The sequence below is a fragment of the Natator depressus genome, chromosome 8, assembly GCF_965152275.1.
Source record: "Natator depressus isolate rNatDep1 chromosome 8, rNatDep2.hap1, whole genome shotgun sequence".
In the NCBI taxonomy this organism is placed as follows: Eukaryota; Metazoa; Chordata; order Testudines; family Cheloniidae; genus Natator; species Natator depressus.
In genome coordinates, this window is record NC_134241.1 from 100550074 (window position 1) to 100572894 (window position 22821).

At 43.5% G+C, this 22821-nt stretch overlaps 1 protein-coding gene across 2 annotated transcripts; it reads right to left on the reverse strand.

The window, feature by feature from the left end:
* Positions 1 to 979: 979 nt before the first annotated feature.
* On the reverse strand, positions 980 to 22112 carry LOC141992550 (cytochrome P450 4B1-like). 2 transcript variants are annotated; one of them, XM_074961787.1, is made up of 12 exons: positions 21788 to 22112; positions 19213 to 19354; positions 17317 to 17361; positions 15507 to 15634; positions 14943 to 15067; positions 13653 to 13804; positions 13077 to 13183; positions 11943 to 12133; positions 10502 to 10635; positions 7940 to 8004; positions 7140 to 7222; positions 980 to 2545 (listed from the first exon to the last, which is right to left on the reverse strand). In XM_074961787.1, exons 1-12 carry the CDS (start codon positions 21995 to 21997, stop codon positions 2377 to 2379), a joined length of 1551 nt encoding a protein of 516 aa, XP_074817888.1. In that variant the 5' UTR covers positions 21998 to 22112; the 3' UTR covers positions 980 to 2376. The 2 variants fall into 2 exon arrangements, with proteins under 2 accessions (XP_074817888.1, XP_074817889.1); XM_074961788.1 differs by lacking the exon at positions 21788 to 22112 and adding an exon at positions 21480 to 21486 and having other exon boundaries at positions 981 to 2545.
* Positions 22113 to 22821: the final 709 nt, after the last annotated feature.

The window sequence follows — 22821 nt, forward strand, 5'->3', positions numbered from 1 at the left end:
CAGACTGCTGTGAGGGGATCCAGCCGTGGAATCCCCTGGGTGTCCTAAGCCTCCAGAGTCTGAACAAAGTCCAGGCACTGTCCTCATCTTAGGGTCTGGAGTCCTCCTTGTGTTCTGAAACATGGAGCCTTCTCCACACAGACCTCCTATTCTGCCCTTGGCCACTCCATCCTCTCTCCTGCCCAAAACTCCTCTGGGCTCTCAGTCATCCCGCTGTGAGTCCTTTTATAACCTTTCAGGCCCTTGGTCAAGTGACTCCTAGAATAGCCTTAACAAATGATAGACCTCTACTAGGCAACTTCATTGCCAGACATCTTCTGTTCTGACAAACCAGTTTTCCTGGTTGAGATCTAGACTATTGTTTAATATGTTTGTATTTGACTAGAGGACCATCCTGAATTAGTGACCCCCCATTGTCAGCCCTGTCAGAATTTCAGTTCAACCTGGAGGTAAAGAGGGAACAGAGAAGACAGCACTTAAAGCCCCCACATTCAAAATGGAGTTTTCTGCTTGCTAAAGATATGCACAGAGTTCATAATCTCACACTGAATCCACAAATCATACAGATTTCTCAAAGAGTCATACCCTGACAATCAGCAGAGTTCCTTGTTGGGGTGGCAGTGTTGTCTAGTGGCTAGGACACTACATTGGGAGACTTGGGTTCTACTCCCAGCTCTGCTACTGACTGACTGCATGACCTTGGGCAAGTCACTTCCCCTCTGTTTCTCGCCCCATCCTTTGTCTGTCTTGTCTATTTAGATTCATCCGGACAGGGACTGTCTCTCACCATGTGTTTCCATGGTGCCTGGCACAATGGAGCTCCAATCTCTATTTGGCTCTCCAGGCATTAGAGGGATGAGGACATTGCATAAGGCCACAGCAAGAGACACAATCCGCCACGGGATGAGAGAAGGGGATCTGAGAGCATGAATCCTGATACATTTATATTTGGAAGCCGAATGTGCTAATAAGTTGGCATGAAGATATTTTTTAATGCTATTTAATTTATACATCACTGACACAGCTGTGAAATCTCAAGATAATTTAGTTACAAACAAGTTGAGAAAAGGGGTTACACTTGAATTTAATCCTTACAAACACTGATTAAATTGCTTGCTGGGTCATTGGGATGCTTGTTCTGCCACACACAATTTTGCTCTACAGTGTACGGTCGAAACTTGTACCACTTTGACTATGCCACTACAGTTAAAGTGGGACAACTCCCTTCCCTTGTGTGGATGCAGCTATATGGGTATAAATGTGCTCTATACCCGTGTAGCTATTTTTGTATGGGAAGGGAATAACTATACGGGTATAAGGCACTTTAATAACGGCGTCAATGCATCCACATTAGAGGCTTTTACTGGTATAACACCAGCAGTGAAAATCACATCCCTCACCTCCATGATTGGGGCTTCTAGGCACTCATGTAAATAAACAATAATTATCATTACCGCTAGGTAGGGCTTCTTCCTGTTAAGCATAGCATCACCCTCGGGGGTAGTGTGGAAGCACACTACTCCAGCAGGAATTGCAGACCACTCCCATCCCTTGGTGGACTTACTGCAATAACCTTTCTGGAGTACACCAGTACAACTCCCTACCTACTAGTCTCGCTCCCTCAGAGGAAGTGGTCCCTGCACAAGGGCTGGAAATCTGTCAAAAATAAGGAGAGAGGGAGAAGAAGTCTCCTTATTCTCTCCTGTCCCTCCTTCACCCCTTGTTTCAGAATCTGGCCCCACTGCAAGTCTCTCAGAGCTGGGATGCTGTCCTTGCTCTCTTCTATACAACGCTGAGCCCTTGCTAAACTATTATGGTCAATAAAAATACCCAGCTGCATCTCCACGGCCTTCCCCACCCCTGAATATTTTTTTAGTTAATCACAAAGGAGGGTTAGCAGGGCTACGTCTGCAGAGATAAAACACAGCCTTTGTTTTGACTAGAACCAACTGTGAAAATTTTGACAGAAATTGTTGCATTTGACAGAATTTGTTTTGAAAAAAAAAATCGATCAATGTTTTTTTACACTGGTACAGGATTAGATTTGTTTATTTCAGAACGACTTTTCGTTTTGCGTTTTATTTAAAAGTCAAAAGCAGAACAAAAAGTTTTGATAATCTCAGAACAATTTTTAAAATTTTATTGAAATGACTTTTTTTAAAATTCATTTTGTGGGAAATTTTGAAATTCTGTTGTTTCCATTGCAATTCTGAACGAAAACCTTTTGAAATCACAGAATTTCCCGCGAAAGGGAATTTCAGTTCCCACCCAGCTCTAGTTATTCAACCAAATGTAGATTCAACCCTGTCATGTATCACACACATGTCCCACATGATTTAAGTGTCACACATGATTGTCACATACATGATTTAAGTGTCACTGAAGTTTCTTCAGGTGCAGGTGAATCCCGTTCTTGGAGCGCAGGACGATCTGAGGTATTTTGATGGGAGGCTTGGCTGGGTCAGGGGAGAGTTCAAAGCGCAGCAGAGTCAGTGCAAGAGCCACCTTCATCTCGTTCATGGCAAACTGCTGCCCGATGCAGTTCCTGAGCAGAGAGAAGCGACAAATATTTCATCACTAAAATTACCAAAGCCACTTAACATAGTAAGCAGAGCACAAGAGGCGGCCACAGAAATAGTTAACGGGATTCACTTCTATTGAGCATCAAACTGAGCCCACTTGATGGGTTAGTAGAAATGGCTGGAAAATGGAAATTCCTTTCCACGAGAAAATGTCACCTTTTTGTAATTTTTTTCATCTCAAATAAGCCTGGGGATGTGACAGCTTGGGGAGCCGACCAGCCTCCAACCCCCAGTTCCCTGAGTAGACTGTGGAGCAGAGAAGTGACTAGCGGCTGCCCTTTCTTCACCAAGTAGAAAAGAGATGGCAGCAGAGCTGTAAACATAGATGTCATCTGGTGTTAAACATCTTCCCCAGCTAATGCCTGCAGCCCAAGAACATGCCTGTTTTATTTCATTATGTCAGGCAAGAAAAATACTAAATGCTGCACTTTGCTCTCTCCGGTCACAGTATAAAGACCAGGTGCTAAGCCAGTTTAAAGTGGCAAAGAGCCATCAACTTTCCTATGTGGATTTAGATTGGCTAAGCATCAGCTCTCTACCTGTATTTGTTTTGGATAAACTAAGCAGTGAAGCTGGTTGGGATTTTTCCACTGGAATGATTTTCCAACCGAAAATGCAGTCTTCGCAACAATGAAATTTTCCTCAAGAAATTTTCCAATTTTTGTTGGAAAATTTTGAGGAATATCTAAATGAAAGCTCCTGTAAGCCAAGCAGGCCGTGTGAGGAGACTGGGGAGCATTTGTTTAGATGTTCCAAAGGAAAATTTCAATTCTGAAGAAATTGCCTCTACCGTCAGGAAATTATTCTAATGGAAAATTCCTCACCAGCTCTACTGGTAGTTTATCAGAAACAAACACAGGCAAAGGGCTGATGGGAATCAGCATAGATACAGTGAAGTTGATTAAACTATGCCATCTATACTGGCTGAGAATCTGGTCCCTGTGGTGGAACTGGAGAGCGCAATTAGCAGCACCTAACGGTATTTCTCTTGGCTGATTTGTAATTAAACAAAAGGTTTGTTCTTTTGTTGTGGGCATTAGTCAGGGAAGAGGATTCTAGACACGGGTGACAATTACATGTACAGTTCTGCTGTGAATACAGCAGGAAAGCTGCCACCTCCTTTCTCCATAGTGAAGAATAGCTACAGGGTTGGTAGTTCTTCACAAGTCACACGAGTTTGGCTTGGACTAGAGTCCGGTAATGCCAGAATCTTAAGCCCTCTAGTGAATTTCAGCTCCCCCTGGGGGGTGGGGAGAAGCCTCTGATTGGCTGCTCTCCCCACTGCCCCACTTCTTGGGGAAGAGCAGCCAATCAGATCAGCTGCAGGAAGAAGGCAGAACACTCTTCTTAGTAGCTGACATTGTTTTCACTGGATGAGCAGAAAAAGCCCGGCAGCTCAGGGCTGATCTCCCGTTTCCTGCCTGCGAACAACAGGGATGGCTCCTCCCATCCTCTCTCCCTGCCTGCAACTCCCAGCCCTGACAAGGGAGAGGGGACCTTGCTGCAGCCCTTCCAGGCCTGGGAGAGGAGGTTGAGGAACTGAAGCTGCAGGAGGAGCAGAAGGGAGGCTGGGAATGGACAGAATTGATGTGGAGGCAAGATTTAAGGAGGCAGTGGAGTGGGGGGAAGAATTGATTGCTTGGCAGGGGGATGGGTAGATGTCTAAGTAGGAACAACTGCAGCAGAGACCAATATCTCCTTAATAAACCTGGGAGCGTTGGCCTCACTAATTGTCATACAAACACTGGGGTTCACACATCAAAAGACAGACCAAAAACCACACTATAATCTGAAAAATAAAAAAAACCTCATGAGTTTTGAGCCCATCTCGTAGTGGTATGGGTCTGATTCATGATTTCTGAATCTTTGGGGTTGGAAATACTGCTCGTATTTCTAACAGTATCCCTTATGCTCATGCATTTCAAGAACGGAGTACGAGCTGATACTGTGTTGGGTACTACTGAAATGTGGGAAATGGTAGTGCTGTCCTTAGAAACTGGATGTTGATTTGAGAGCAAGCAGGATGGGTTTTCTCTTGCTGGGATTTTCTCCATTTGGACAGGATGACATAGTAGCACTAACCCCTTTGTTTCATATATTCTAAGGCCAGAAGGGACCATTGCAATCATCTAGTCTGACCTCTTATCTAACACAAGTCATATAACTTCCTCAAAACAATTCCTAGAGCAGAACTTTTAGAAAAACATCTAATCTTGACTGAAAAATTGTTGGTGCTGGAGAATCCACCACGATCCTTGGTAAATTTTTCCAATGGCCACTTGCTCGCACCATTAAAAAAGTACGACCTATTTTCAGTCTGGATTTGTCTAGCTTCAACTTCCAGCCATTGGCGCATGTGAAATTTTCTTTGCTAGATTAAAGAGCCCATTATTAAATATTTGTTACCCATGTAGGTATTTAAAAACTGTGATCAAATCACCATTTAATTTTCTCTTTATTAAGTTAAATACATTGAGTTCCTTGAGTCTATCACTATAAGGCAGTTTTTCTAATCCTTTAATCATTCCTGTAGCTCTTCTCTGAACTCTCTCCAATTTATAAACATCCTTCTTGAATGGTGGGCATCAGAACTGGACACAGTGTTCCAGTGGTGGTTGCAACCGTGCCACACAGAGAGGTCAAATAATTTCTCTACCCCTGCTCAAGATCCCCCAGTTTATGCACCCCTTTTAGGCCAGAGCATCACACTGGAAGCTTATGTTCAGCTGATTATCCACCTGGCCCCTAAATCTTTTTCAGAGTCACAGCTTCCCAGCATGGAGTCCACCACTCTGTAAGTATGGCCTACATTCTCTGTTCCCAGATGCAGACATTTACATTTAGCCATATTAAAACTATATTATTTGCTTGCACCCAGATTAGTAAGCAATCTAGATCAATCTGAATCAAGTAGGAACATTATATTGCAATATTTTCTTACCTGTTTTGTCCTTAGTAGTAATAGCTGAGCAACTTGCAATCTTTAATGGAATTTATCCTCACAATATGTGTATTTTATAGACCGGGACCAGAGTAGACTGGCTTGCCCAAGGTCCCACAGCACATCCGTGGGTAAGCCAGGCATAGATCCCAAGTCTCCAGACTTACAGTCCAGTGCCCCTGTCCACTAATATTATCATAGAATCATAGAATCATAGAATATCAGGGTTGGAAGGGACCCCAGAAGGTCATCTAGTCCAACCCCCTGCTTGAAGCAGGACCAATTCCCAGTTAAATCATCCCAGCCAGGGCTTTGTCAAGCCTGACCTTAAAAACCTCTAAGGAAGGAGATTCTACCACCTCCCTAGGTAACGCATTCCAGTGTTTCACCACCCTCTTAGTGAAAAAGTTTTTCCTAATATCCAATCTAAACCTCCCCCATTGCAACTTGAGACCATTACTCCTCGTTCTGTCATCTGCTACCATTGAGAACAGTCTAGAGCCATCCTCTTTGGAACCCCCTTTCAGGTAGTTGAAAGCAGCTATCAAATCCCCCCTCATTCTTCTCTTCTGCAGACTAAACAATCCCAGCTCCCTCAGCCTCTCTTCATAAGTCATGTGCTCTAGACCCCTAATCATTTTTGTTGCCCTTCGCTGGACTCTCTCCAATTTATCCACATCCTTCTTGTAGTGTGGGGCCCAAAACTGGACACAGTACTCCAGATGAGGCCTCACCAGTGTCGAATAGAGGGGAACGATCACGTCCCTCGATCTGCTCGCTATGCCCCTACTTATACATCCCAAAATGCCATTGGCCTTCTTGGCAACAAGGGCACACTGTTGACTCATATCCAGCTTCTCGTCCACTGTCACCCCTAGATCCTTTTCTGCAGAACTGCTGCCTAGCCATTCGGTCCCTAGTCTGTAGCGGTGCATTGGATTCTTCCATCCTAAGTACAGGATGGACTTCCATTATTGTGCAATAGAGCCTACAATGTGCTAGACACTTGGTAAGATAGACAACAAAGGACAGTCCCTTCCTCCAAAGAGTTGACAGTATAGGGACAAACAAGCAGACAGAGGCCAGGGCAGGAAAATAATAAAAGAATTTTCTATAACAATCAACAAGGTTCCCTATAGGTAGCACAGAAAAAGTGGGATTTTAAGAGGGACATAACAGTAGAGAGAAGCAGGGGCCTTGCAGATGAGTTCAAGGTCAGACCATGTATAGGGGACCACACTGAAGGTGGTATGGAAGTATTGTTCTGACATGCTGTGGATTTAAACAGACATAAGCCTGAGTTGTAGCATTTGGATCCAGGTCCAAGAATTTCCAGAGGTTGGGGATGTTTGGATTTGGAGTTTTGCTTCAGTCCCAACTTTCATTTTAAGCACACACTATTGAATACTTGGAGAGCATGTGTAAGACAAGAGCACTCTGACATGGCACATGGCAAAGACAAAAGGTGAAATTCTATTCCCCTTGAAGTCAATGGCAAAACTCCCACTGACTTCATGAGAACTGGAATGTCATCCCAAAGAGGGAGTGATTCATCAGTGTCCAGGGAAGAGGATTTTATTTAACTAAAGCGACATATACAATTAAATATACTCCACCTGGGTCCAGCTGCAAAAGGCAGAAAAGCATAGGAATGGCGTCTAGCTGAGTTCTCTGGTGAGAATCTCAAAGGGTCGAAGACCTGCAAAGAATAGTAAAGACACGCAGTTATGGAACTGTTGCTTAGTGTGGCAACCGAGCTTAGCTAGTACGGGCCGGATTCCACTCTCAGTTACCCCTGCACAAGCCCACTAAAGTCAAGTAAATGGCCTTATCTTAATGACAGGGCAATGTGTACCAATGGTTTGGGAGGGGAAAAGGGATACAATTTCCATCACAATCTCTCTCCATAGCTAACACCTTGTATTAGTATATGGCTCCCAGCTTACAGCAGAGAAATGGCCCCATCCAGAAGATCCTTGAGAGATCTACAAACTTCCCAAAATGAAGATGGGTGGGTGTGGGCCCAAACAAATATGGGAGGAATCAGGGCAATGAAATGTATTATGTCAGCTTTAGGGTTTGGCCCAATGCATGGGTGAAACTGGTTCTCTCTTCACCTTTAATTAAAAATTCACATAGAAACAAAATTTAGTTTTGTCTGGATCTCCCATTATCCAAAGGTCTTCACATATCCCCTACAATCTATAGTTAACTGGGGACCTCGTACAGCATGAATACTATGTTATCTACATACTTCTAGTGAAAAATGGTCATCTACCCAAGAAAAAGGCCTGCTTGCTGCTTCCTGTGCACATAGGAACTTCTCGTTGATCTGACAAGTGAGTATGCACAAGGAATAGATATACCATATCCAAAAATATCTTATCAGTCTCAAGTACTGTAAAAAAAGAAGTACCTCTGGATTATGCCAGACTGTGGGGTTTCTGTGAAGACCATAAATATTCAGTGAAACCAGGGAGCCTGTTAAGAATGAGAGAAATAAATCAACATAAGACGGGAAAAATGTGTCCTAGACTATAGTGTTCTGTCCATCTACACTGTAAAACTAGACTGGTAACAAATCTCCTTTTGAAATCCTTTTGTTTTCATTTGTCACCCATGTGTTTACTGAGTAACAGAGTTTCATCAGGGGACCACCTCATCCTTTACTGACTAATAAAACAAAAATTGGCCAAAAATGTCAAAGAATTTTTACAGAAGGTGAAAAAAGTCACTTCAGGTAAGTGTCAGGAGAAGGGGAAATGTTGAGTGGGGGAGGAAGTCCCAAAAGATGTTAGAGGTGGACGTGCTCCATGTCCTTATCAATGCAAGGTTGTTCCTTGTGGTTTGTTCTCCTGCTCTTTGTCTTATCTGCTTCTAAGTGAGTCCAATGTTGGGCCTCCACCTTTTACCTTTGAAGATTGTGGAACAACTTATAGACCACGTGTCATAAATATAAAGGGAAGGGTAAACCCCTTTAAAATCCCTCCTGGCCAGAGGAAAAATCCTCTCACCTGTAAAGGGTTAAGAAACTAAAGGTAACCTCGCTGGCACCTGACCAAAATGACCAATGAGGAGACAAGATACTTTCAAAAACTGGGAGGAGGGAGAAAAACAAAGGGTCTGTGTCTGTCTATATGCTGCTCTTGCCGGGGATAGAACAGGAATGGAGTCTTAGAACTTTTAGTAAGTAATCTAGCTAGGTATGTGTTAGATTATGATTTCTTTAAATGGCTGAAAAAAGAACTGTGCTGAATAGAATGACTATTTCTGTCTGTGTGTCTTTTTTGTAACTTAAGGTTTTGCCTAGAGGGATTCTCTATGTTTTGAATCTAATTACCCTGTAAGGTATCTACCATCCTGATTTTACAGAGATGATTCCTTTACTTCTATTAAAAGTCTTCTTGAAAGAAAACTGAATGCTTTTTCATTGTTCTAAGATCCAAGGGTTTGGGTCTGTGGTCACCTATGCAAATTGGTGAGTTTTTTTTTTTAACCAAACCTTCCCCAGGAAGTGGGGTGCAAGGGTTGGGAGGATTTTGGGGGGAAAGACGTGTCCAAACTACGTTTCCCAGTAAACCCAGATAAAGTTTGGTGGTGGCAGTGGAAATCCAAGGGCAAAGGATAAAATTAATTTGTACCTTGGGGAAGTTTTAACCTAAGCTGGTAAAAGTAAGCTTAGGAGGTTTTCATGCAGGTCCCCACATCTGTACCCTAGAGTTCAGAGTGGGGAAGGAACCTTGACACCACACCACTAGGAATTTACTCTTGGTATTTATTTGTATATCTGTAGTGTTGAGGAGCCCCAACCATGGCCCAGGACCCCATTGTGCTAGGTGCTGTACAAACACAGAACAAAAAGACAGGCCCTGCCCCAGTGAACTTACAATATAAGTATAAGACAAGAGACAACAGATGGAATCAGACAGACTGTTGGGGGAGTTCACAGAAGTAACATTCATCAGCAGTGGTCTCAGCACATTAGCAGCCAGTTGTGAATTTTTTGTAGGGTTTATGGCAAAGGGAGAATTTTAATGATGGTTCCTCCCAAGTGTGAGGGGCATCATGGGAGAAAACCTGAAGATGCTTGTTGTAAAATTTAACAAGTGGGTGATGGAGGCTGACATCATGGGCAGGCTGGAGGTGGGAGTTGACCTTTCGATACTGTACAAGGGATGATAGGTAGGGGTGAGGAATGCGATAGTTCATGACGTGAAGACAAGTAGCTTATGTTTGATACAATAGAGAAGAGGGAGTCAGTGGAGGGAATGACAAGGTCAGAGTGACAGGTTAGGAAAATAACCTTTGCAGCAGCATTCTGAATACATATCAGTGAGGCAAGATTGTCTTGTTCATGACATGCGAGATAATGAGAGCATGGGCTACAGTTTTAGCTGTGTGGCTGGGTAGGAAAGTCCAGATTTTAGAGCCATTATACAGAAACAATCTGCGAGACTTAGACATGGACCTCTCTCTAGGTTCTCACATCCAGTCTGAGTCAAAGATGATGCCGAAGTTGTGGGCCTCAGTGATGTGTAACAGGGTGGTCAAGAAAGGAGGTAGCAAAGATGGTTTTGGAGGGAAGAATAAGAGCTCTGTTTTGTCCATATTGAGCTTGAGCTGATGGCTAGACATCCACAAAGGGAAATCAGAGACAGGCTGAGATTTTGTTTGGACAGAAGGAAACAGGTCTGGAGTAGAGAGGTAGATCTGTGAATCATCCACACGGAGATGGTAGTTGAATTTGCGTTAGTGGATGTTCTTGATATTTAGCCTAAATCAAGTATCACACTATTACTCCTAATAATAGTCCCCATGTCTCCCTGAACAATTCCCTTTCCTCCTTTCAGTTTCTGTATATAGAATGCTTTTGGAATGAGAGGCAATATACAAGTGAGAGACATGAGCATCACTGCCATCGATGTACAGGCATACAGCAGCCTAATTAGCATTTAAAGAGGAGATAGACTAAGCAGACCTTTTGGTAAGGTACGTCCATCAACAAATGTTACAGGTGCACTGAGTTCTCGTGCTACACCAGGTACCGGAGGGTAAAGACGAAGAGTCTCTTTGATGCACATGGTGGTGTAAATCATCTTCCCAAAGTCATCCCTGAAAGGAACCAGAAGCAGAGATTGGGGACAACTGACAATGGCCAAAAAGATATTGTTCATATTTTCTACAGAGATTTACCTGCAGGCAGAGCTGTGACCTGGAAAATAGAAAACTGAAGGGTGAATGTTATAACCAGTAAGTCTAGCAGATTACAAGCAGATGGGAGTTCTCACTGTGACATCCAAGGAGGAGGGAGAGCTGTGGGGAGGCAGTGTTTATGCAAGCCAAGTAGAGGAGGGAGAGTTCTCCCTCTGGTTTTATAAGAGAAGGGGGAGCTGTACTCTGCCCGGCTCCCTTACTTTAAAAGGAGCTGAAAGGGGAAGGGTGGTTAGAATGGACACACTTAGGCAACCTTCTCTACCTCTCCATCTATAATATATAGAGTTCTTAGGTCTTAAGGCAAGAAGGGACCATTAGATCATCGAGTCTGACCTCCTATATATCACAGACCATTAGATTTCACCCAGATCCCTCTGAACTGAGCCCAGTTGTTCCCAATAGCTTATATTTGACTACAGCATATCTTCAAAAACACATCCAATCTTGACATGAAGACATCAAGAGATAGAGACTCCACCACTTCCTCTCATTCTTTGTTCCAATGGTCAATCACCCTCACTTTAAAAAATGTGTCCATTTTCTAATTGCAGTATGTCTGGCTTCAGCTTCTAGCCACTGGCTTTTGTTATGTCTTTCCTCACTAGATTAAAGAGCTCTTTAGGACCTGGCATTTTCTCCCCATGAAAGACACTGTAATCAAGTGACCTTTCAGTCCTCTTTCTGATAAGCTAAACAGATTGAGCTCTTTAAGTCTCTTATTGTAAGGCATTTTCACCAGCCCTTGAAGCGTTTCAGTGTCTCTTTTTAGCACTCTTTCCAACTTTTCAATGACCTTTTTAAAATGTGGACACCAGAACTGGATGCAGTATTCCAGAATCTGTCTCACCAATATTCTATGCAGAGATGGGACAAATGTCTCACGTCAAGCTGCAAACGCCATTCTGTTTTGTGAATGCCAATTTGACTATAAACTGCCACGTGCCCTCTGGTTTGTACTGTGGCCTCCATCTTGGGCTGGGCCACCCAGGAGGTGTTGGGAGAAATCAAGAATCATGAAACTTGATGGTCCTCCATTCAAGTGGGTTCACCCCAGAACAAAAGGTTGCCTGCAGTCCAGGAGAACTAGCTTTCCCAGTTGGGAACTGAGGGGTAAGGAGAGAGACAACTGGGGTTAATAAACTGATCACCTGATAGGGGTTTCAAAGTTATTTGGGAGGTCACTTGAAAGGAAAATAAGTTCTCACCATTGAACAGTATTTCTGTCTCCCAGAATCTCTTTGATCTCTTTCCTGCATCTCTGCTGGTGCTCTGGGTGCAGGGCCATGCAGTACAAGAGCCAGGAGATCCCACTGGCCGTGGTATCGTGACCCTCAAACATAAACGTGTCCACCTCGGCACGTAGGTCTTCATCAGATAATCCAGCTCTGTTTTCATCCTAAGAACACATAGCTTCTATCAGGGTTTCATGGGCTTTCCCAGGAAACAGACCTGAGGTTTCCTGCTGCTCAGAGCTTAAGTGACAAACACGTTAGAAAGGAAACCCTGGAGCATTAATCCCAGTGGGTCAGATCTTCCCGTTAGGTTGGGGAGAAATGTAAGGAACCCTGCATGAACTCCTGTGACGCAGACAGGTAAAACTGCATTCCTTGCTGTCCCTCGAATGCAGATACTGCTTCCTGCTTGCTCATTCTGGAGGACAAGAAACCTCTGGGAGGGATGGTGAGTAGTAAGGAGGAAGCTGGGACATACCTGTCCCCTCCCCCTTCACTAGCCCATGGAAAGGGCATGATGCACCAAGGGAAACACCGGAGATCTCTTGCATCCCTTAGAAGGGATGTAGCAGTGGACTAACTAGTACCCCATGCACAGTGCAGCAGCGGGCGGAAATTTCTCTCTGCTCCTGGAGCTTCCCCAGACTAACACAAAGCTATGCTTAAATGGTATGCACAGTTCTGCGTGATTACATTGCCATCCAATCATCGCTGCGTTAAAATGATCATTTCTATAAAACGATCACTCTTTTGATCTACAGGAGTCTGCTTATGTCTTGCCAGTGACTCCACTTTATGTTAATGGGACTAAGTGTGGTTTATAACCCAGACTGCACATGAACAAGGCTGCAGTGTTTGCGTGGCTTGAACTATGCACACAGGACTCTGTATATTGCCACGCTCTGCAGCCACAGAGTCGGGGCAGAATCCATCCCTTGCGTCAAAACTATGCTTCTGAACATTGATGAATCCGGCTAATCAATTTTAACTTTTCCCTGAAGGAAATATATTGTTTGGAAGCTGCTGTCCACAATGCCCAGGCCTCTCTCAGTGCTGCTACTGGAAATGCTCGCATACTTGGCTCCGATCAGGTCTTGCAACACTCACGTTAGCACTTAGAAGGATGTCCAGAAAGTCCAGGTGGCGCCTCCTCTGGATCTTTTCAAGCTCTCGCTCATCTTTAAGGGACTCCTTTCTTTCTCTGATCACTTTATCTGCATCAAGAAAACATTAAAATAATTATATCCCATTTGGAGCAATGTGTGCACTGTGATTCCCCAGAACCCCAATGGATCCCAAAATACCAGGAGCCAGAATTCTTTGATTCTCATTATTTCTGAAATGAGGTGGATCACTCTGCGTGGCTTCTGAGGGATGTAAAGAATCAGGGCCACAGCAGAGCTGCCTGAACTCCCTACGCTGATGAGAGCATCTCCTGTTGGTGTAGGTACTCCACCTCCCTGAAAGATGGTAGCTATATCAATGGGAGAAGACCGCCAGTTGACTTAGGGCTGTCTACACCACAAGTTAGGTCAGTATAACTACCTTGCTCAGGGATGTGGATTTTCCACATCCCTGAGTGACGTACTTATACCAACATAAGTCTGTAGTGTAGACTAGGGTTTATCTTGAAGCCTGGCACAAATCCTTAATGAGAGGTGAGAAGAGGATACTGGGAAATACCTGTATGGTGATGTGCTAATCTGCAGGCCTTGCGGAATTGACGCCCTTGAGAACTGAGCCAGTAAACGAGATGGTTGTGATACGGGGGCGACTGGATTCTCAGATGCACCATCAAGCTGAGGTCCATGACTGTCTGGATATATGAATTGTCACTACAGAGAGAGAGTCAAGGGAGAGATGGATAAAGACTGGGCAGTGAGTTTGAGCGTACTGGGGGAGAGATTGCAAAGATTTCAAAATTGGTGATTTCAATGGTAAGTGTGTGGTTAGCACAAGACCAGGCTCAGCTAGCATGACAGCAATGTGAACAGGCGGTAATGCAGTAGACTGCCTCAGAGAATGGACTTTTCCTTCCAAAGCATTCAGGCCAGCCTGCACAAGGCAAAGCAGTGTTCCCGGGGGATAACTTGAGTGTTTGTAGTTGAATGTCTTGAGCTTGCCGTACTTTTGCCTGGCCTTGCACCCGCAGTCTAAGCATCTGATAACTACGTGCCCAGTTCTATGAGGTGCCAAGTGCCCTCAGCTCTCCTTTATTGGAATAGGAGTGGCAGGCACTCAGTGCCTTCCCAGTTCAGGCTTTTGGGTTGTGAGATTGTGGAACCAAAAGTCACTAGTCACGTGAAAACTTAGGGCTGATCTTGATCCCATTGAATTCCATAGCAACCCCCCACTAACTTCAACAGAGCAAAATCAGACCAAGGGTGCTGGAACAGTTTGTATAGTGGGGGTGTTGAGAGCCCTTGAACCAAACTGTAAATCCTGTATATAATGGAAACCACTTCAAGCCAGCGGGTGCAGGAGCACCTCCAGCACCCCTAGTTCCACCACCTCCAGATCAGACTCATTATGATTTTACCTACTCTTAGATCTAAATAGCTGTATAATATGATTGACTGTATATGAAACAGCTTTCTTGGTTTGCCTTGAAAGAATGCCCCTTGTCTCAGTTAAACAACAACTGTCTCACTTTTGTTACCACCTCCACCAAACAACGCCTAATTCTCATAAAAATCAGCTGGTGGCATCAATACTCCAGTAGCTTCTGCATTTAAAAGACACCAGCACTTCTCGATCCTGAGGCAGGCTGTAAGAGGTGCTGAATCGGTCCCAGCACCCCGATCCCAATATTCCCCTGTGTTAGAGACATGAAGATCAATAGGCTAATGCATCCACTACTTCTATCACATCTGTGTAGTTCCCAGTTCGGACACAATTGCACCGCACTAAATTTAAAGTCACTTAAGGCCAACAAGAAAATTTCATCAGGATTTGACATCACCTGGTACTGACCTGTCCGTCTGGCAGTTGCTCTGGTAACTGAAGGCACATTTCATGATGCTGTCGAGAGTCATCAAGCTGACATGTTCAAAGAGCTCCACCGACTTCTCCTGTGTGATCAGCTGTTCCCATTTATCCTATTGGAAGAGAGTAACGAGAAGGGAGAAATTTTCCTAGGAGTACAGAATCCTGGTTACAGACATTCAGTTGGGTCTGGGCCACCTCCTACATCTGGGGACATTGGGCCTGTGGGCAGGTGGCTGTGATCTTTAATGGTCGAGCCAGTTTCACTGACAGTCTTGAGATTAAACCCTGGGCTGCATGGGAGGCTGGAAGATGGCAGGAGCACCTTTAACAGAGCTCATTGTCTGCCAAGTCATCACAGGTCACTGTGTGGAGATGTGCAGTGGGTTAGCATGGGCTCTCTTCTGCTCACTGTCCTACAGTGCTGCAGCTTTGGGAGCCGACCCAGCATGCACTGGGGAGAACATTCTAAATGTTTTTACATCCTTCTCATCTACTAGGTAAAGGTTCTTAAATCAGGAAGGAGCACTAGGAAATCATGACAGTACCTACCAGCATCACTCGGACAGAATCTGCCATCATGGTCACATAAGGTTTCAAAATATCATAGTGAAACCCTGGCGTCAGCAGCCTCCGATGCTGGAACCACTTTGGCCCATTTAAGATCAACAATCCTTGCCCTGTGGAGGAGCACAGTGCAAAAGAGCTGGTTAGATCACTTCCTACTAAGCAATTGATCATTTCAGGTGGCATGATTACAATCCAGCCGTAATATGAATGAATATCTGCTCAGTTCTATCCGGTGTATTCATGAGAAGGATGAGAGTTTTTCTTTAGAACATAAGAACATCCATACTGGGTCAGACCACTGGTCCATCTAGCCCAGTGGTTCTCAACCAGGGGTATGCAGAGGTCTTCCAGGGGGCACATCAACTCATCTAGATATTTGCCTAGTTTTACAACAGGCTACATAAAAAGCACTAATGGAGTTAGTACAAACTAAAATGTCATACAATGACTTGTTTATACTGCTTTATACACTATACACTGAAATGTAAGTACAATATTTATATTCCAATTGATGTATTTTATAATTATATGGTAAAAATGAGAAAGTCAGCAATTTTTCAGTAAGTGCTGTGACACTTGTATTTTTATGTCTGATTTTGTAAGCAAGTAGTTTTTAAGTCAGGTGAAACTTGGGGGTATGCAGGACAAATCAGACTCCTGAAAGAGGTAAGTAGTCTGGAAAGGTTGAGAGCCACTGATCTAGCCCAGTATCCTATCTTCCAACAGTGGTCAACGCCAGGTGTTTCAGAGGCTATGAACAGAACAGAGCAATTATCCAATGATAATGTTGTCAACTTTCGCCTTCTGGAAGTCAGAAGTGAGGGACACCCAGAGCATGGGGTTGCATCCCTGACCATCTTTGCTATTAGCCATTGATGGACCTATGCTCCATGAACTTATCTATTTCTTTTTTGAACCCAGTTAGTTTTTTAGCCTTCACAACTTATCCTGGCAATGAGTTCCACAGGTTGACACTGTGTTATGTGAAGAAGTACTTCTTTTGCTGAGTGACATCATTAAACATCCTTGATTTCACTTAGAACTTTTTGGAAAACCATATTTTTCCCCTGTGAGAAATTTCAAATGAAAAATCTTTGTTTGAAAATTTTTAATCAACAATTTTCAGTTTTCCTGTGGGAATCAAACCAAAATTTATTTTGAATCAACTTTTCTGAAATTAAATGTAAGCTTTCAATTTTTTTAAACTTAAAATGTTGTTTTGTTTCAACTAAAACAACCAAAACAAAATGGTATTTTAAGATAGAACAGAACATTTTTCACTGAGAAATTTCCTGCTGAAAGCTGAACTTTTGTGTCAGAATCGATATTTTTCCACACAAATTTCAGTTTCAACAAAGCCGTATTTTTTGAGGAGAAAACTTTATGTACAAAAAAGTGTAACCAGGTCTAATTTCAATCCAGACAAGGAAATTCAAGGTTAAGGCTCAAAGCTGATCTGATACTTGTTTATGTTTGTCACGTTTTACCACATGTGTAAAATATTGTATCTAATGTGCTCGGAATTAAACCTCTGAAATAGCTAGTTACAACAATGACATGAGTAAAGGGATGGAGCTTACGCCCCATTTCTCAATCTGAACTCTGATTTCCCCACTTTCCTGCATTTCATTCACACCTTTCCAGTTACGGTCACTGTCTTTTTTGTGAGTTAGCAATTAAATGCTATCGCTCTGTATCTATGTGGCACAATAAATGGTGTTGCTTCCCTCACGAATATCACCAGCAATATTGTTACATGAAGTAAATGAGAATGAAATATGACAGTACAAACCAATCCAGGGAACCAGGAAATTGTATGTCACAAGAGGCTTAGGGTCTGTAGAATTCAAAAGAGAAGATAAATATAATATTAGGTTAAAATGATATAGAAGGTGAATAAGGTGCTACACATGGTGAATAAGGCATCAAAATCTGATCCTATGTTAGTTAAACAATTATTAGAATTACTTCTAAGCTTTAATCATGCTTTCGTTAGTAGCAAAATGTGTATTGGGAAGGACAATCTCCATACAGGAAAACTGTTACATTTTATATTAAGGTTCCATTCATAGATTCTAAAGGTTAATAAATGTCTGACAGACATTGTAAGCACGTAACAGAGTAATATGTGGTGTTATAGGGGGGTTTTAGCCACATCAGAAAAAGGCACAATAGATGGCTATAAGCAACCTATTGACCTCTTGGACTCCTCCATAACAATTGACAAGCCATTTATTAATACACCCATTCTTTCTAATCACTGACTATTTATAAATGGAGCCTTAGTAAAAAAAAAAGGTGACCACAATTCTCTATATTTAGAGCATACTCTTCTCCTTCATTCATCCATCTATCCAGCATCAGAGCACTGGGGAAAGACCAAATTGCTGGTAACAGCTCACCTTACCTGATCACGCTCGTTACAGTGTGTATGGTAACACCCATTGTTTCATGTTCTCTGTGTATATAAATCTCCCCACTGTATTTTCCACTGCATGCATCCGATGAAGTGAGAGGTAGCTCACAAAAGCTTATGCTCAAATAAATTTGTTAGTCTCTAAGGTGTCACAAGTCCTCCTGTTCTTTTTGCAGATACAGACTAACACGGCTGCTACTCTGAAACCAAATTGGGCTGGTTATTCTTAAAACCCCTTCCAATAAATACATCACCTCCCAGTCTGCATTTTCCAGCTTGTGCCTGCTCAGACTTGCTCTTTCCTTTAGGAATATTGACTCCTTAGCCCCTGATTCTCATTATGTGTAATAATTGCAGAAGATTGTTTAATACCATTACTTAATTCGGGCTTTATCTTCAATGTAGAGTTAGCTCCAGTTATAACTTGAGTGTTGCCCCTATCTCAAGTCCCGTCTGCACTGTAAAAGCCATAACTCAAGCGTGATGGTGCTTTTAGCTGAATAGGCTTGGCCCACTGAGGAAGAGGCTACAGCTCTAGTGAACACAAGCTGTCATTTTCCAGGTATTTTCCAATGAGCCAACCTTTCTGGAGTTTGGGCAATACAGATTGAAATGGATATTAAGGGCTGCATTTTCAGACTAGTCTAAATAGGTCTACCTTCTGCCACCCACAAATTTTCAGGCATAAATATTTGCAGGTCCTGTATATTAGGAACCAGAACCTGCTTAGCTGGTGTAAATCACACTCATTGTTTGGACTTCAGCACTTATTAATTGCTCTTCAGATGGAGAGTGATCATTTTCTGTGTGAATATTGAAAACAGTTGATCAAAATGCTCACAAAATACTCTGATTTCACTATATACCAGTTTCCGTCTTAAAACAACGGAATTTTCTTTGAATAGATGCTTTTCACTTCACCCTTAAGTAAATATCCATTTCTGAGACTTCTGCTTTACAGATAACAGCATTCAGTGGCATTTGCAGTGTGGAATGATATCACGATCACTCAGATATAAGATGTGTTATATTTTTGGACCCAGCAGAGAAAGAGAGAGACACACAGGGAGCTGCTAGAAACATTGCTTTGTGCTGTGTATCGGGGGTAGCCATGTTAGTCTGTATCCACAAAAACAACAGCTTTGTGCTGCGCTTGCTTTATTGTTCTGGCTGAATAACTGAAACTAACAAGAAAGTGAGGCATAGCACTGGGAAGAGGGGAGTGCTCAAACATTTAGAGGGACAGGACATCACAAGACGCAGTGTCTTTACCTCCTCTGCTGTATACCGCCTTAGCATATTCAGGGTGGTTGATGCACAAGAATGCTAGGAAACCGCCAAACCAGATGTGGTGACATTGTGGGTATTGTTCTGCCCAGGACGCTGTGTTGTCTAGTTCATCCTCTTGTTGAAGCTGTGTTGTAAATTAAAGGTAGGTGTAGTTCATGACAGATATTTAGCAGCACTATCTGAATGGGGAACAGTCCAGGGAGTTGATTAGTTAGATAAGACAATAGTTAATAGGCCAAGAACACGTACACATCTACATTTTCGTAATGCTACTGACTAGGCTTTTAACATCACCCAAAGTGCAGAGGTCCTCTGTTCGTTAGAAAGGCAGATCAAGGTGGGTGAATATGGGTAAGGCCAGGGGGAACCATAAGAATTAGCCCAGACTTTTAGATTATTTAAGTAATTATTATTTATTTAAGACTTTTAGATTATTTAAGTAATATTTAAGTAATTATTTAAGTATAGATTATTTAAGTAATTCCTCTTTCAACCCATCCCCTTTCTCCCTGTTCTGCCTTCAGATCCCCATCTGGACCTTACCTCCCCCTCCCATTGTGTTTCCTCATCCCATCCCCACAGAACACCTGGCCGAGTCTGTCCTGGGCCTTTGAGCTTTCCGCCTGAGTTCTCCCATGTAGCACATCTAGAATCTAGCTCAAATGAGCATTCAGGGCCAGATCCTCAGCTGAAGGACATCGGAAAAGCCCTATTGAAGGCACTGAAGCAATGCCCATTTACACCAGCACCTGGGATTTAAGCACAGACCTAGCTGTGACTGACAACTTGCGTGGGGGTTGTCTAGGTTTTCCTCTTGTTGAAGCTGCATTGTTAGTTAAAGGGAGATGTAGTTCAAGACAGATCTTTAGCAGCACACTCAGAATGGGGAAGAGCCGTGCTACAGTCAGGGGACTGGATAAGTCAGATGAGACAATAGCTAGCGGGCCGTGGCAGGACTGCATGTATGTATTTTTGTAAAGATGCCATTGCACAAGCTTTTCAAGTCATTCCAAGTGCAGAGGTCCCCCCTGTGCATTAGAAAGGCCAGTAGAGATGGATGAATAAGGACAAGGCCAGGGGGAACCATAAGAACTAGCCCACACAGTTAAGCATTGCTTAAGGAATCCCTCCTTCAACCGGTCTCCTCGCTCCCAAAAGTGAATTCCAACAGTCCTCCCACTCTTAAATTGGATTCTAGGCTACAGCACCCTGTGGATCAGCCATGCAGACCCCATTGGTTTTGGCAAGCGCAAGTTCTTCCCTTTGAGAGCTAGTGACCAGACAGCCTGCTTAAACCAAAGTATAGTTTAATGTTAACAGCAGGAATGAAGCATAGCATAACACGGACAGGATTTTAAAACAATAGTCTATAGAATCATAGAATATCAGGGTTGGGAGGGACCTCAGGAGGTCATCTAGTCCAACCCCCTGCTCAAAGCAGGACCAACACCAACTATTTGCATGTCTATCCTACCTAAAGGCTTGCCATCCTGTGATGGAAGCCTTAACTTCCTCAAGACACCCCCAGCTCAGGCATTGTCTCTCAGCCACCCAGAAGTGTGTACTGGATGGCAGTGCTTAATTTGTGCCAGGGCTAAGCCCCAGCACCTCTAGGCTTAGCAGTTCATAGCCCTGGCACCTCTGGGCCTGCTGCATCGGTTATGAATGTAAAAAAATTGCTTGAGCCCTGGCAGCTCTTTCATTACAAATTAAGCACTGCTGGGAGGTGTCATATCTCCAGTCATTGTTTTGCCTTCCTGTCTGTTTCCCAAAGAGCTTGATGGGATATGCTGATGTTCCGAATGCACCCATGAAAAACTTCACAGATGTGCATTTTCCTACCTTACAGGACCTAGAACTCACTGAGGTCTTTCAGACCAACCTCATCTGAAGTGGCCCAGGACAAGCTGTTCTTATGGCTTGGGAGAATTTTCAAAACATTGCCAGACACCTCTCTTTGTTCTGAGCCGTGTGCTGGAAACTCAAAAGAGAGTGAAAATCTCTCTATGGGCTGCAGACCATGCATGCAGAATCTGAACTGGCCTTTTCTGGAAGGTTTAATAGGAGGAAACAAGTCTCTGCCTTAACCACAGAGAGCCTGTGACCTCTCCTTAGCAAACATGACCATAATGCAATAAACTCCTATTAGTGGGAGGGTAGAGGAAAGTAAAGAAACTGCTTGCTTATGGAAACAAGGAAGACACATGCGCGCACGCACACACACACTACGGTCCCAGTTGCTACTTTACCATTTTAAGGTGGACACACACACACACACACACACACACACACTCTACAGTCCCAGTTGCTACTTTACCATTTCAAGGTGGACACACACACACACACACACACACACACACACACTCTACAGTCCCAGTTGCTACTTTACCATTTCAAGGTGGACACACACACACACACACACTACAGTCCCAGTTACTACTTTACCATTTCAAGGTGGACACACACACACACACACACACACACACACTACAGTCCCAGTTACTACTTTACCATTTCACGGTGAACACACACACTACAGTCCCAGTTGCTACTTTACCATTTTAAGGTGGCCATACAGCCAGTGGGTGGGAGGTCCTGGGAAACTTTTAAAGATTTTGAGCAGTTTCTGCTTCCTCCAATACAGCTGGACTGCTTTCAGAACCACACAGACGAGGCACACCACGGCCGTCAGGTGAAAAATCTGGGCGACAGCTCCATGCGGCCAAACCCCAGAAGGGTTCATTACTGTCTCCAGTACAGATTTCATGCTGCTGCCCTCATTGGCAGGCACTGTATAAAAAAGCCCGAACGCTGTCAGCTTCTGCTACACTCTGTCCTGACTGTATGCACAGAGTCAGACACACTCTGATCACACCTGACTGCAAAGATTAGACTCTCAGGTGCTTTTCAAATGGATTATAAGCACCGCCCAAATCGGAACAACCATGGGTGAAGTTTGCTGAAATAATAGCCTCTAGAAGGCAATGAGCATTTTGTGGGAAGCTTGTCTCTGACTCTAATTCATGCAAAAGAGGCTGGATAATTGTATAGCTGATAAAGCTCTGGGTAGCCATGTAGCTGAGGTAGGAGTAATCATTTTTCTCTGCCTCAGAACATAAACAGATCAGAAAATGCACCTCACACAGCTCTTCATGGCAGCGTAAATCCTGCATGCACAGTTGTAGCTGGATTGGTAGCAGGATTTTTAGTGTTTAGCAAAGTGAGAGTAGTATGGACTGAATAGAGACACTGGATTTATGGCTTATTATAACAATCTATAACCCATTAAGCCCCCGCCCCCTCATCTTCTTTGCCCCTATAACTGGAGAGATGTTAAAGGGCCACATCACCTTGAATGCTCCCTTGAAATAGTGGTAACTCCTTATGCTAAACCATCTGTTCTACCTTGTATTTAGCTGTGACACTCTGTGTTTCCCACACCTGAAGGAGAGCTCTGTGTAAGCTCGAAAGCTTCCCTCTCTTTCTCTCACCAACAGAAGTTGGTCCAATAAAAGAGATTACCTCACTCACCTTATCTCTATAGTAAAACCTGTGAACTAGATCCTCCACTGCAGCTACGCTGATTCACAA